The 12954-nt window shown below is 43.0% G+C and overlaps 1 protein-coding gene across 1 annotated transcript in view; it reads left to right on the forward strand.

The window, feature by feature from the left end:
- The first annotated feature begins 2100 nt into the window (after positions 1 to 2100).
- SLC25A26 (solute carrier family 25 member 26) overlaps positions 2101 to 12954 on the forward strand; it is an 82094-nt gene continuing 71240 nt past the window's right edge. Inside the window, exons 1-3 of the mRNA XM_084292515.1 lie at positions 2101 to 2271; positions 3891 to 4047; positions 6058 to 6167. Of these exons, the coding sequence (XP_084148641.1) occupies positions 2239 to 2271; positions 3891 to 4047; positions 6058 to 6167 (300 nt within the window). The 5' untranslated portion in view covers positions 2101 to 2238. The remainder of the gene's footprint in view (positions 2272 to 3890; positions 4048 to 6057; positions 6168 to 12954) is intronic.

Below are 12954 nucleotides of genomic sequence, written 5' to 3' on the forward strand. Positions count from 1 at the left end.
GAAAGTCATGTGGATCAATTGACTGAAAAACTTTGAACTTACGTGTTATAACAGAAACCAGGACCCTACTGAGCAGAAAAGTAGTGAGAGAAAAGCTATAATCAGCTTATATTTTAGGAGACTGGCAGGTTTGAAAGCCCTGGCTGGCCTAGTCATCTGGTAGACTGACTTTGGCAAAACCACCTGACAACCATCTGAACTGTGGGGAAGAAGCATCACGGGGCTATGCCTCAGCCTCCCTAGCTCATCCTTCAGCCCTTGAGCTTCAGAAAGGACGTGAGAAAATGGACTTCTTTCTTTACTCAACTTACTCTGCAAGCTTGGGGGGAGTCCATTGAAGGACTCTGCACAAAGATTAGTGCTTGGCATGCAGCATTAGGCGGAGCTTCCTCATTTAAGACAGGATGGTGGCTTGGATGAGTAGGAGGTTGTGGCCTTTCTGAACCAGCTGCAGTTCTTCTGACAGAAGGTGCTAAATAAAAGAGACTGCCACTGAGTGTATTTGAACGCTTTGCATTGAACAATGTGAAAAATTCTTGTTATGACCCTAAGCACCTTTACATCAAGAGACCTGGGCACACATGGAAAATACGGTCTTCTTTCAAGTGCTGCCATCAGTGGATTATGTGGGGATAGCTTTAAAATTATGCTTCATTTACTGCAGACATCTGATTTTTTTTTCCCCCTTTAATATTGCTCTGAAGTACCTAATCTAATGACAGATGTGGACTTGGAAACACAGGAACTTTCAGGCTTTTGTGTTTATTTAGTCACTTAGCAGAACACCAGCTGGAAATGGTAGATTTTGGATCATTTTTACTTCTACCTAAATAGCAGGGTTCTTTCAGAAAGTCAGGCGCTCTGCTGGGTATTACTTTAATAACTGTTCAGTCCCATGTTCCCTTTATTATAGCTGACACATGTAACTGGCTCCTGTTTCTTCCAGGAATCCAACCCAAAGTTTTCAGGAAGTAATTCTTTGGGTAGCAAACTGGCTCTGGTTGGCCCCAAAGCCCTTCCAAGGAATCACAGGTGTTGGAATAAAGGAAGGAAAGCCAGCCATAATGGGGATGAGTGCTAGTAAAGTCAAAGAAGTCCACTTGTTTGATCATGTGCTGATAGGAAAACAGGAGGTGATCCTCAATGAACATAACAAAGACTAAATTAAAACGAAGTACTGATAATACACCACAGCAGAAAAAAATTGTAAATTAGGACCAGAAAACCAAGGTCTACCTTAAAGGAGAGTGAGAAACAACACATTCAGGTTCTTTCTATATTTGACTGCAGAGCTTTGAGCTTTTCGCTCCAATGAAAATGAAGACAATATGAAGACTATTCTAACCAACATCACATGTCCCTGAGAAATGCAGGTGTTCAGGAAAAACCACTGAGTTGCAGGAGAGCTGTAGTAAGTTTGCTAGAGTTGGCAACTCCATTTTGATGTCAGCCACCGCACTGCTGAGGGCAGATGTTACAGGTCGAGTGCTTCCCACATGCTAACATCCTCAGTGCTCTGCCAAAGAGGTGCTGAGCTGTCTGAAGATGGTCACTGATGCTGCAAATGTGAGGCATCATTGCTTCCTCAGCTTCTGCCTCCAAAGTCTTCCCAAACAAAGCGCTCTCAGCCAAGGAAACCTTGAATTAAAGCCTGCCGATCTGCCTGCTCTGCATGCACTGTCTATAGTGCTTTCTAACATCTACCCCCTTTCCCTCCTCTGGAATCATATTTCCTATAATTTCAAGTGTGGTTTTCTGCTGGGTGAGGATTATGCGAGAGCTCTGTGTCAAAACCCTCTTTGTATCTTTATTCACTTTTATTGGATTTAGGTTTCGTTTCCTCAGTCAGTGGTGGGGGGTGAGGGGGGGCACAGAAACGCCCCCCAGCTACTCAGGAGTACTCGTGGCCAGAAGAGCGGCAAACACCTCAGATTCCCAAGCAGCACCGCTGCTCGCACGCGACTCATCGCTAATTAATTGCTCATTAATAGCTCATTAACGCTCGGTGGCCGTTACCGAGGCGCTGAAGCCGCTCCCCGCCATGCGCGGCGGGGGCGCATGCGCAGCGGGCCCGGCGCCCACCTGACCGCGGCTCGGGGACCCCAAGATGGCCGCGCCCATGCGGGGCTAGGCCCTTGCGGGGACCTGGGCCCGGTTCCCTTTCCCCTAGGGCCGTGCCGGGCAGGACCGGGCCGGGCTGTGCTGCCCCGTGCCGGGTTGTGCCGCCGCCCCCCGCACATGGAGCCGCGGGAGTCGTGGGCGGCCCTGGCGGTGAGTGCGGGGGCCGAGGCCTGCCCGTTGCCATGGCGACGCGGGGGCCGCGGCCTAGGCCCGAGCTGGGCCTTGGGGGGGGACCCGAGGGGGACACAGGGCGCGGGGGGCCTGGCCTGGGGGTGCGGGGGGGTGCAGGGCGCCCCCTGTGTCCCCGGGCCGAGCAGCGCTTGGTCACGCTGGGTGCTGTTAACTGGGGTCTGGTTCCATGTAAGGGCAGTGGGGTGCCCGCTGTGGGGTGTCCCCAGCTCCTTGTAAGGGCAATGTGCCTGACAGCCAGGGAATGAAGTTATTTTGGTTGTCTTTTTGCCTAAAATCATTTCTGTTCTGCTGCAGTTATAAGCACGCCGGTATTGGCACCCGCTGGCAGGTGCGCCCTTCGCTGCTTCGTGCATTTAAATGGCGTTAAGATGCAGGAGTTTGCAAAGTAAAGAAGCAATTAGTAACTTTTGATTCATGCTTTAGCAGATGGCTCGGTTAAATCTGATTAAATCTGATCAATGCTATTTTGAGCAGATAAGGATTTTGATGAAAAAGAGTGAAGAAAAATCAATGCATGCAAAATAGCCAAACAGATTAAAAGAGTAATTAACTTATTGATTAAAACTCCAGTAGTAGCAACTCAACACCTCTCTGAATCCTCTGTTGGCACTGGAAAAAAAAATCAGAGTAACACAGGAGAAAGTGATTTGCTTTCAGACTGAGTTAAAAACTTGTGATAGCTTCTTGCCTGCTGTCTATATGCGGTAGATTTCTGCAAAGTGTGTCTTGTTCTGAACAACAATGAATAAATAATATCGTATAATGGATTATCGCTAAATATTTTTTCCTTTTTATTTTTATTTTTTCCTTTTTTTCAGTTTATTTCAATCCCTTCTTGCTGTTGGCAAGTAATTATTTTCTACAGATCAGCCACATTCTGGGGAAACCTAAAACCAAAGTCACCTAGAAACACAGACGATGAGAAACCTTGAACTTTAGTTGAAACTATTTTGGGGGGGTAGTATCAGGAATTGCTTTGGAAAAAAAAAAAAAAAAAAAGAAAACCTTCCACTTTTCCTTATGGCTTTGGAAAAATCGCTTTCATATATATTATTTTTTTTCTATGTGCTCACATCAACAACAACAACAAAAAGTTTTGCTTTAGGCTTTGTTCAACAAAGGAAAAGGGTGGGCAGGAACACTATAAGTACGAAGTTTGCTAGGAAATGTGAGTGTGCTTTCTAGAGATGCTTACGGGGAAGCAGAATTGCTTCTGTCCTCCCTGATCTTATCACACAGCTTCCTAGGGGTATTGGTGGTTCTGTGCTGTGGCATTTTGATAAGTGACATTGGCTGTCTTGCTTTTAGGTGTGGTAGATAAGCGCTGCTTTGCTTTGCTTGTACTCTGCAACATAATGAGATTATTTTTGAAAACACCTTTAAATGGTTTAAAGGTTGTAATCTCTCATTATAGCTATAGAAGTTAAGGAGATCTGTGTGGGACTATCAATTTATAATTTGATCTCAGAAAGGATGCTTTTGGTAGTGCTTTGGCTTAGGCATGTCTCGGATGCTCACATAAGCACCGCAGCTTCACGCCTGTGAACGTTAATGCACTTTGTGATTTTATCTTGAAGGCTGGTGGAGTTGCTGGTGTCTGTGTCGACTTGATCCTTTTTCCTCTGGACACTGTCAAAACCAGACTGCAAAGTCCCCAAGGATTTTGGAAGGCTGGTGGCTTTCGTGGCATCTATGCTGGTGTTCCCTCCACTGCTATAGGATCCTTTCCAAATGGTAAATCTTGGTCGGATTGTGCTTTATCTTCCCTTAAGTGGGTATTAGGTAGCACAGGACATTCATGTCAGTGGCTTCCTCTCCTGCAGGTGACAGTTTGGATTCTGTGGGACAATGTCCAGCTGTGAAAACAGTGTCTAGGGTTGTATGACACTGAACAAAATCTCTGAGCATGCTTGGAGTAAAGGCTGCTGTGCACTTACTCTGTTCTTGTGTTTTGTCCTTAGTGCTGTATTTCAGCTGGGAACTTGCCTGAACAGGAACGTTTGCAAACATGCAGCTCATATCTGAGGTTTTCATTGTGGGTTAATTCCTCCAGTTCATCTCCAAGCTGTAGGGAACTTCTCTGAAAGCTTTGGCAAAGAACAGTCCCCTGTCAGTGGGACCTGGAGGCTGTGTTTGTGCTTAAAGAAGCCTGTCCTGGTGTCACAGGCAGCGTACGTCTCTAATGTGGGTGTGGTTTGGTGCCCTCCTCCAGTGTGTTTTTACTCTCTTAAACATCTGCATGAATCCTGCTACTGTAAACATCATTCTGTGGTGGGAGCAGTGCATAGTGATTGGCGTAGCCCAGCAGTGCAAACCTATCTTAAATAAATGAGCTGCAAAGGTTAACAAGCGGGCAAGTAGCTGCTGATGTTAAATGTTCCCTGCATGGCCCTTACTCCTTGGAAGTGTTCCTGGATATGCCTTATGAGCCACTTCTTACTGAATTGGGGCACCCAAGGCATTTCCAGGTGCCAAAGAGGACTCAAGTCCTGCTTGCCCTGGATGCTTTTGTTATGATCCGGCCTTCCATGGCGATGGAAATGAATCAGAAAGTGCTTGAGCACTGGAGGTCTTTGAACTGAATGTCCTGGGGATGCTCTGCACATCTTTTCCTCCCTGAGAAACAGCTACAAATCACTTAACAAGAAAAGACATCAGGAATACTTTTGAAACTGCAACATTAAAAATAAAAATTAATACTTCTCCCTGCAGAGAATAGGCATCTAAAAATCCTAATGCCTTTGTCCATTTTGTCTTTGTAGGGAAGGAAAAAAAAAAACACCAAGCTCTGCTGTCAGTAATAAATGTTAGGAGAACTTTGCTGACAAATCCCCTTACACCTTCAGATGTTTGATGTCCTTCATAAGATGATATAAAAAATTCAGTTCTTTATCTTGTCTGCTTGGTTATCTCCTTTTGAGGTGATAAGCATCTTTTGATTAGCAGAAGGCAATTCACGTAGTCCTTCTTTACAATTAAAATCCGTTCCCCCGCAAGACATGTCAGTTTTTTTCAAGATTTACATCTTCAAAATCTGAACTGTGTTTTTATCTTTCCAGCATATGACTTAAAACTGAAATTATTGTTAGGAGAAGAAGTAACCCTTAAGGTGCAAGTACCTTTGCAGTTGACTTGCAGTGAATAAGTGCACTTTTTCTTGTTATGTTCAGTTTAGTTTTCTGTGTTTCTTGTCCACTGGAACTTCAGAAGAATTTCTTTTTGGAGCTAAAGTGTAAAATGTTGAACTAGGAAGAAGTTACTGATAACTGCCACTGAAATGGTTTTGCAGATTGCAGTGTAGCAGGTTTGTATCAATTATTTTGATTATTTTTGCTTCTTTATTTAAGGTCACCTGTCCAATTCAACTGGGACAGAACAGCGTCATTTCTACCTTCCCCTCCACATGTATGAAAGATAGGGTTTTTTCAAAACCTGTTGGACAGTCAGGACTCATTAACATCTCCTTCCTTATCTCTAAACTAGTGCTGCCTGAAGCCTTGGCACCTTTGGTGTCAGTGGGAGGTGTGCCCACTAGGAGCATAAACTGCTGAAGATTTACCTACAGATTGTTTTCCTACAGTGTTAGAGTTTTGGGGCAATATATATATTTTTTTTCAAATGTGTTTTTAGAATAATAGGTCACAGAATCCACCTCTAAATGTTCTAGTTCTATGTTCTAGGGCTAGTTCTATGATGAAAGAATGGAGGGACGGTTAAATGACTGAATGTATGCTTGAATTTCAGCTGCTGCGTTTTTTATCACCTATGAGAATGTGAAATCTGTGCTGCCCCACGGCTCTGCATCGTACTTGACTCCAGTAACACACATGGTGGCTGCCTCCTTCGGGGAAGTGGTAAGAAAGAGCTTTATATGTTGTGCCTCTGTGGAAGGAGAAGAAACCATTCCATTACAGAACTCATATTTGGTGCCATGTCTTTTCTGACTGCTGCCCATATATGCACTTGACAGTTCTTATAATACTTCTTATTTTTTTAATGATGTGCTGATATTTGTCAGGATTCTTTCCAAGTGTATAAATGAGTTCTTAGGCTGAGCTTGCTAAGTCAGTAGGAACTGTGCATTGCTCTGAAATATGAATCCACCTTCACACTGTAGTGGTTGTGTGTCAACATTAACTTTCAAGAAGGCTTTTCTTGCGTTTACAGCCTTTCAGCATCAGGTGGGGTAGTCACAGAAATTATTTTTATTTTTAAAAGGTTTTTACATACAACACAACTGTCTTACGGTAGTAAATCAGGTGGGTGCCGCCATCTGAAACCCATGCAGCTTAGGTGGTAAAAGCCTGTATCCACTAATTAATATTTATTTTTCTCCTCTTCCCTGAACGCATTCATAACCAACACCATTTCCTGAAAGAGAGTGTCATGCTGATGAAAAGACTTTCTAATGTTTATAAACAGAATCTGGGACAGGGCAACTGGCAGCCATGTGACTTCGCTTACCAACTAATGTATAACACAGAATCACAGAATCATCTAGTTTGGAAGAGACCTGCAAGATCACAGAGTCCAACATCTGACCTAACACTAACCAGTCCTCCACTAAACCATATCACTGAGCTCTACATCTAAACGTCTCCAGGCATGGTGACTGAACCACTTCCCTGGGCACTTTACCTACCAATGACACAGGCTTTGTCAGAAATGATTTTCTGTCCTTGGAATGGGCACCTTTTAGTGACAGTTTTTCATAGTTTCTCTGCTAGCAATAGCCCTTAGGTTCGTGTATTGGTTGGGTTATTGCAGGATAAAAAGTGAATAATGAAAATCATGTCTGTATATAAGTTTTTTTAAAATGTTTTTCCACCCACTCCTTGGAAAAGTTGCTGTGCTTTTTATCCTTTAAATTCTAATTACTTTGTTTATAGCAGGATCTGGAGCTGCAAGTAACAACTTGTTTTGCCAAGGTTCAAACAGTACTGTGAATAATTGAGACCAAGTTCTATTGAACACCTTAGATGATCAATAAGACAGGTCACCAGAAAAGCTTTTCTTTTCTTTTTTTTTTTTTTTTTTGATACCTAGGTTGCCCTTCCCTTCTTAACAGCGTGGGCTTTGTAGAATTTAGTGGGTGGAAGTAATTTTTTGTTTGTTTGCAACTTACAGTATCCAAACAAATAAAGAAGAATCATTTAGGTTGGAAAAGAATTCTAAGATCATCAAGTCCAACCATTACCCGAGCGAGCAATGTTAAACTATTGGACTGAAATAATAAAATACTAAATATAGTATTTAAAAGTAAAGTCCATCTTTCAAAAATAAATATCAAAAATAAGTCCATCTTTCTTTTTTATTTTCGTTCAGCAAAGTCCATCTTTCTCTAGATGTCCCTCTTGTTTTTAACTGCGGGGTTGGAACTGTGCCTTGGCAGTGGTCAGGTCTGGGTGTTCAGCTGTAAACAGTCCGCTGCTGTGGCTGCCAGCGCTGTCCCCTCCTTGTTCCTGCTTTTGTCACACTGGGTGTTTCCTGGCTGCAGTGATGAGGTGGGGTGTGGGCTGTCCCCCCGCAGGTCAAGGGGAGGGCAGCGGGCTATACAAAATTAATATTTCTGGCTCTTTTGCAACTTAAACTCAGCCTGTGATACGGGGCAGAAAAACAGTTTGTGTCTTTGGTTCCATATTTTGCTTTTAACTGAGGTTTTTAATCTCTCAGGAAGCTCGCTGCTTTCCCTCCTTCGAACGTAGCTGTGTATTTATGCTCCTCTGAGTGGCTTGGTCCCAGGCTGCAAGGAGTGCAGATGGAGCCGTGCCATTTTGCCTTAGCTCTGCGATGCCTTGCTGTTATATCAGACTGGCATAGCTGCCTCCCCTGGGAAGCAGTTCAGCTATTCTTGCTCTCCGTGGTTTCAGCTTTGATTCCCAAGTAATTTTTATTCTTCTGTGGAAATGATACTTATCAGACTGAATGGGACTGAGACAGTGAACCTAATTTACCATACCAAGCACATGGAGATAGGTGAATGCAGCATACCCCTCCTGTAGTATAATCATAGGCAGGAGTAGATAGAAGATGGTAGATTTAGGGCTGGGTGGGATACGTTTGTGTCGCCTCCTCAGGCGGATTCTTCTTGATCTTGATTAGAGTCTGCACTGTTAGCTTATGATGTTTAACTTCAGGCAGTGCACAGACTTTATTTCTATGGAAATCCTACAAAGGCTGTTAGAGGTTCTTCACCACGGCAGTGCATAGCTCTGAAATTCCTTGTTTGCTTGGAACATCACGGAGCAGGTGCCTTAAGCTTCCCTACTGCTGTTTCAGAATCAAGCAAAATGATGATTGGGCTTATGAAGAGGTACCAGTGTTCTGTTATAAAATCCACTGAAAAATTCTCTCTTCTTTTGCGAGTGGGTTATTTATAGTATACCTCCTCTGCTTGTGAGTATTCTGCAAGAAAACCATAACTGGGTAATTGAATCAGCAGCAGCCAGAGAAAGGTCGGCTACAGCTGACTCTTGTGCGTGATTACAGAACCTGCTGCCTGACTGTTCCAAGGTGGTCTGTGTTTGTGTGATCCTTACAACTCAGGCAGGCACTGCTTTCATTTTTTTTCAAACTGAGATGCTGCATAGTTAAATGAGCTGTTCAGGGCTGTCTTTATCAGTGCCTCGTGTGCTTGGCTCTTGCTGCCCTAAGGCCAGAGAAATGTGTGGTGATAGCCTTGAAATGGCAATCTGACTTTATGGTGTGGAAACTGTGATGTTGTCACAACCATTTCTCAGCCAATAAGATTTTGCTTTTTGCTAGCTTTTCTTCTTCTCTTGGTGTGCTGAGAGAAATAAACCGTAAAATATTGAGGCAGGGACTTAGAGATTTGCTACAGCGAATCTGTAATAAAAATAGCACTAAGCAAGATCTTCTTACACTTGTTTTTTTTTAATAAAGTCTTAACAGATCAATCAAGATATATAAACTCTTCCAAATTGCATCAGACTGAAAGTTATAATTATAGTTTTATTGATTAGTCATTACGTTTTAATCAAGGTATAACCACTGGGACTATTATTTTGTCAGTTGTTTTTGTTGAATACATACTTTCCCTCTTTTGTATACTTTAATAATTACTTTGATATACATTGCTTTTAAATGTAAAATAATAAGCCAAAGGCTCGGTCGTGTTAGGATTCCCAAGACATCTGTTTGCGTTTCCAAGCTGTCTTTTTGCAAAACTGAAATTTGGATTTAGATCGAGAAACTGGGGTTGAATTTCCAGGTTTGCTGCTCATTTACTGGTGAGCGTAGATGAGTTGGCTACATTCTTGTGCATTAGTAAAATGTGCTAAGCCTAAAGGTATGTTAACGCTGACTAATCTGCTTTGAATGTGCCCAGCTAAAAATGATAAAATAGGTAAAGGCAGAAAAATGAAAATGCTGCATCAAAATATGGTAAAATATATGAGAGAAATTGGTTAAATGGGAGCTCTTTGGTTTTTGTAACAGCCACTCTTCCCTACTGCTTACAGCCTGTGTAAATTCATGGGGAACAGTCCCCTGGAGCTGGCTTGGTTCAGTACAGGCTGAGGAATAAAACCAAGCAGTGAAGGGGCAGTGATTGTAGTGTTTTGGTTTTTGTTTGTTTTCCTTTTATACTTTATAATTTAGGAGAGTAACCTCATCTTCAGGGGTAGGATTTTTTACAAAAAAAAAAAGTACACGTATCATCTGACCCCGTTAAACATAATTTTTCCTATAACTGAATCTTGCTGTATAGTGACCCCAAATATCCCATAATACAAGAAAAAAATACCAAGACAGAGCCCAAACCGTAGAGGACAGCTATGCAGCATATCGTTTCATCTCATCAAGGAAGAGTGAAGGTTGAAGAACACGAGTTACCAAAGGGAGAAAAAACCTCTTAGCGTACCACTTGCCTAACTGTGAAATTTGGGGGTAGGAAACACACTTACTGCATCCAGGGCTTTGGAATTTTTCATCTTGACTCGGCATTGCCCTGCATGTTTAGTCTGCCTGTATCTTTACGGTGAGCTGCCAAATGCGCTTGGAAAACATGATATCATAGGGGGTGGAAAGGAAAACCAGATGTTCGCAAATTTTACTTTTCATATTCTAAGGCGGTGTAAGGAACCCTGAGGTGAAGCAGTGTTTTTAACCTCCCAGAGCCCGCTTTTAGAGGCTGCTTGTTGTAGATAGAGGTGACGGAGTTTGTAACTGCTTTTAGCTGTGGTGTAACGTGGCAGTATATACATGTACTATTAATTGCAAGAAACCTTGGTAATGAGAAGTTGTGCTCTGCCCCCACCACTGCCAGTGTCCTGTAAGTGTGGTTTTATGGGGCAAATTTAAGATTGTCCCAGTTCGGCTGATGAGGTTTCCTTCAGGAGTGCCAAAGTGCTTGGATTCAGCACAGTTAATTTTACATCCTGCTGGCTTTCCATGGAGGTGAGAACAAAGTCATTTGGATCACGTTCTAGCAAAGCTAGCTGACAACAGCCTTTTCCATCTAATATTTAGATATTGTTATGGTTACAATCTTTGCTTTGCAAGATATTCAGTGAAAGTTTAGGGCTGTTGCCTGTAAATACCAGGTCTACCCTTACCATTTTTCTGACCTTTTATTTTGGATTGGGCTTTTTTGATAGCTTTGTCATTGTTCCTGCTCTGTAGGAAAGCAAACGGCCTGACTTCTAGCTCAAGTGTGCGAGCAAATGTGGGGGAAGGACTTAAGACCAGGATGGGAGGTCGATGCCCCATTCTTTTGGCAGCAAGCATTAAGGTGCTGCTCTGCAAGTAGATTGCTGAAGTTACTGAGCTGCTTTTGTCCTTGTGTACGTTTCCAGAGTACTTCAGGAGAACAGTGCTGGAGATGTGCTGACACTGCGGTGCTGTGAGATCCCAGGCTGCTCGCAGGAGGGTGAGGTGTCTTCACAGGACGCAGCAGCACGTGACAGAAAGCAGCTCAGATCCTGGTGGCTTCCCAGTCGTATCAGTGATGCTGTGCCTGCGTTAATTTGCTTGTTAATTTTGAAGCAGATGTGGGCACGATACTTCTTAAGCTCCTCAGCTGGCTTGTTTTCATCCTTCTTCAGTGTCTGTGCACTGCGCTCCCTTGAGTCATATAATTCTGGACAAGCTTTCAGGTGTAGAAAGGCGTTTCTGGTCTGGCTCCAAAAATGCTGAAACTTGGGCTATCCACCAGGCTTTGCTGGAGCATGAACCTCGTAGGAGAAGATGGAGAGCTGAGCTGTGGTCTTCTGAGACAGCTCTGATGTTGAGGTAGGGACTGCTCCCTCCAAGAGTGATAGGCTTGGCTGGCTTCAACAACAAGCATTTTGGCACAGCCTCGCACTTAACTATTTTTCCAGAATTGAGAAATGAGGGATGCGGAGTACATTTGAAACAAAATGGCCAGAAGTTTGTGGCTTTACTGGGGTGCAGGGATGAGAATGGCTGACTTGTCATACTCCAACTAAATAAACGAAGTAACGGGAGAAATAACGGGGGAAATGCACTCAGGAGAGCAGGAACTGAAACCTAGACATGCAGCTGGGCATTCAGTTTACCACCTCATCTTGGCTTAAATAAGTAGGCAGGTGGTATGGCATTGTCACCTCATGTGGCTCCAATCGGCAAGGCGAGAACAGGTATTTCAAGGTGAAATTCCACCCTCACTTGTGTTTTGCAGCTTGTTGCCACTTAAGATACCTGTGTGATAAGAGCAAAGTGTGTGGTTCATCTGTGATTGGCATTGGACCCTCAATATTAATAACTTGGAATTTTTTTTTATCTGCTGTTGGGATGTGTCAAATAGAAAGGCTTCGTAATGCAGGAGTGAGCTTTCTGGGGAATTCAGCTAGCTTTTGCTACTTGTCCTAACTTGTTTCTTGGGAGAAGCAAGTCCAAATGCAAGCAAGTTTACAGTTCACAAATCGCAATTTTGTAGAGTGACATTTTGAGTGTACTTTTCATTCAATTAAAAAAGAAGGGAAGTGAGTGTTTTGTATTTTAGGCTTCCTTCTGAAAAAAAAAAAAAAGGATGCATTTAAACGTGTTGTTGTTTGTCTCTCTCTGTCCACGTATCGGCCCCTTCTTCTTCCCTCTGCTGTGGCAGTGTCTTTCAAAACTGTTAACTAGTTTGAATTTAATAGAACAGCAGCAATTTCTAGAAGTGTATTAGTATGGATTCCATTAGAGTAGCTGGCTAGATCAGAGAGGAGAGTTGCTATTAATGCCTGTTCTGAGGAGAAGACTGAGGCTTGAGCCAGACAGATCCACAAAGAGTAATGTCATGAAAGCATCCCCAGCAGGATAATTGGTTTGGGCTTTGCAGCACTGTAAGCCCTAGAAGACCGGCTTGCAGGAGTCAAATTTAACAGAGATGAAACAACCACTCACGTCAGACGTGGAGTTAAGGTTTTAGCTGTTTGAGACTCCAAAAACTAACATGTTGGAAGATGTTGCTTTTCAGTTCAACAGGCAAGTTGGACACTCTCGGGAGAGTTGCATCTAATCAACAATTATCTGCTGGAGCAAAGAGGCTATTTAGCACTTAATGCGTCTAGACTTTGGGGTAATGGCTTTGAATTTTTAACTATCCTTTTTCTAAGAACCGAACTAAGAAACGAACAAAATTGTTTAAAAATGAAAAGCTCCATTTTCTGCTTT

Source organism: Netta rufina (genome assembly GCF_964035555.1).
Source record: "Netta rufina genome assembly, chromosome: 10".
Classification (NCBI taxonomy): domain Eukaryota; kingdom Metazoa; phylum Chordata; class Aves; order Anseriformes; family Anatidae; genus Netta; species Netta rufina.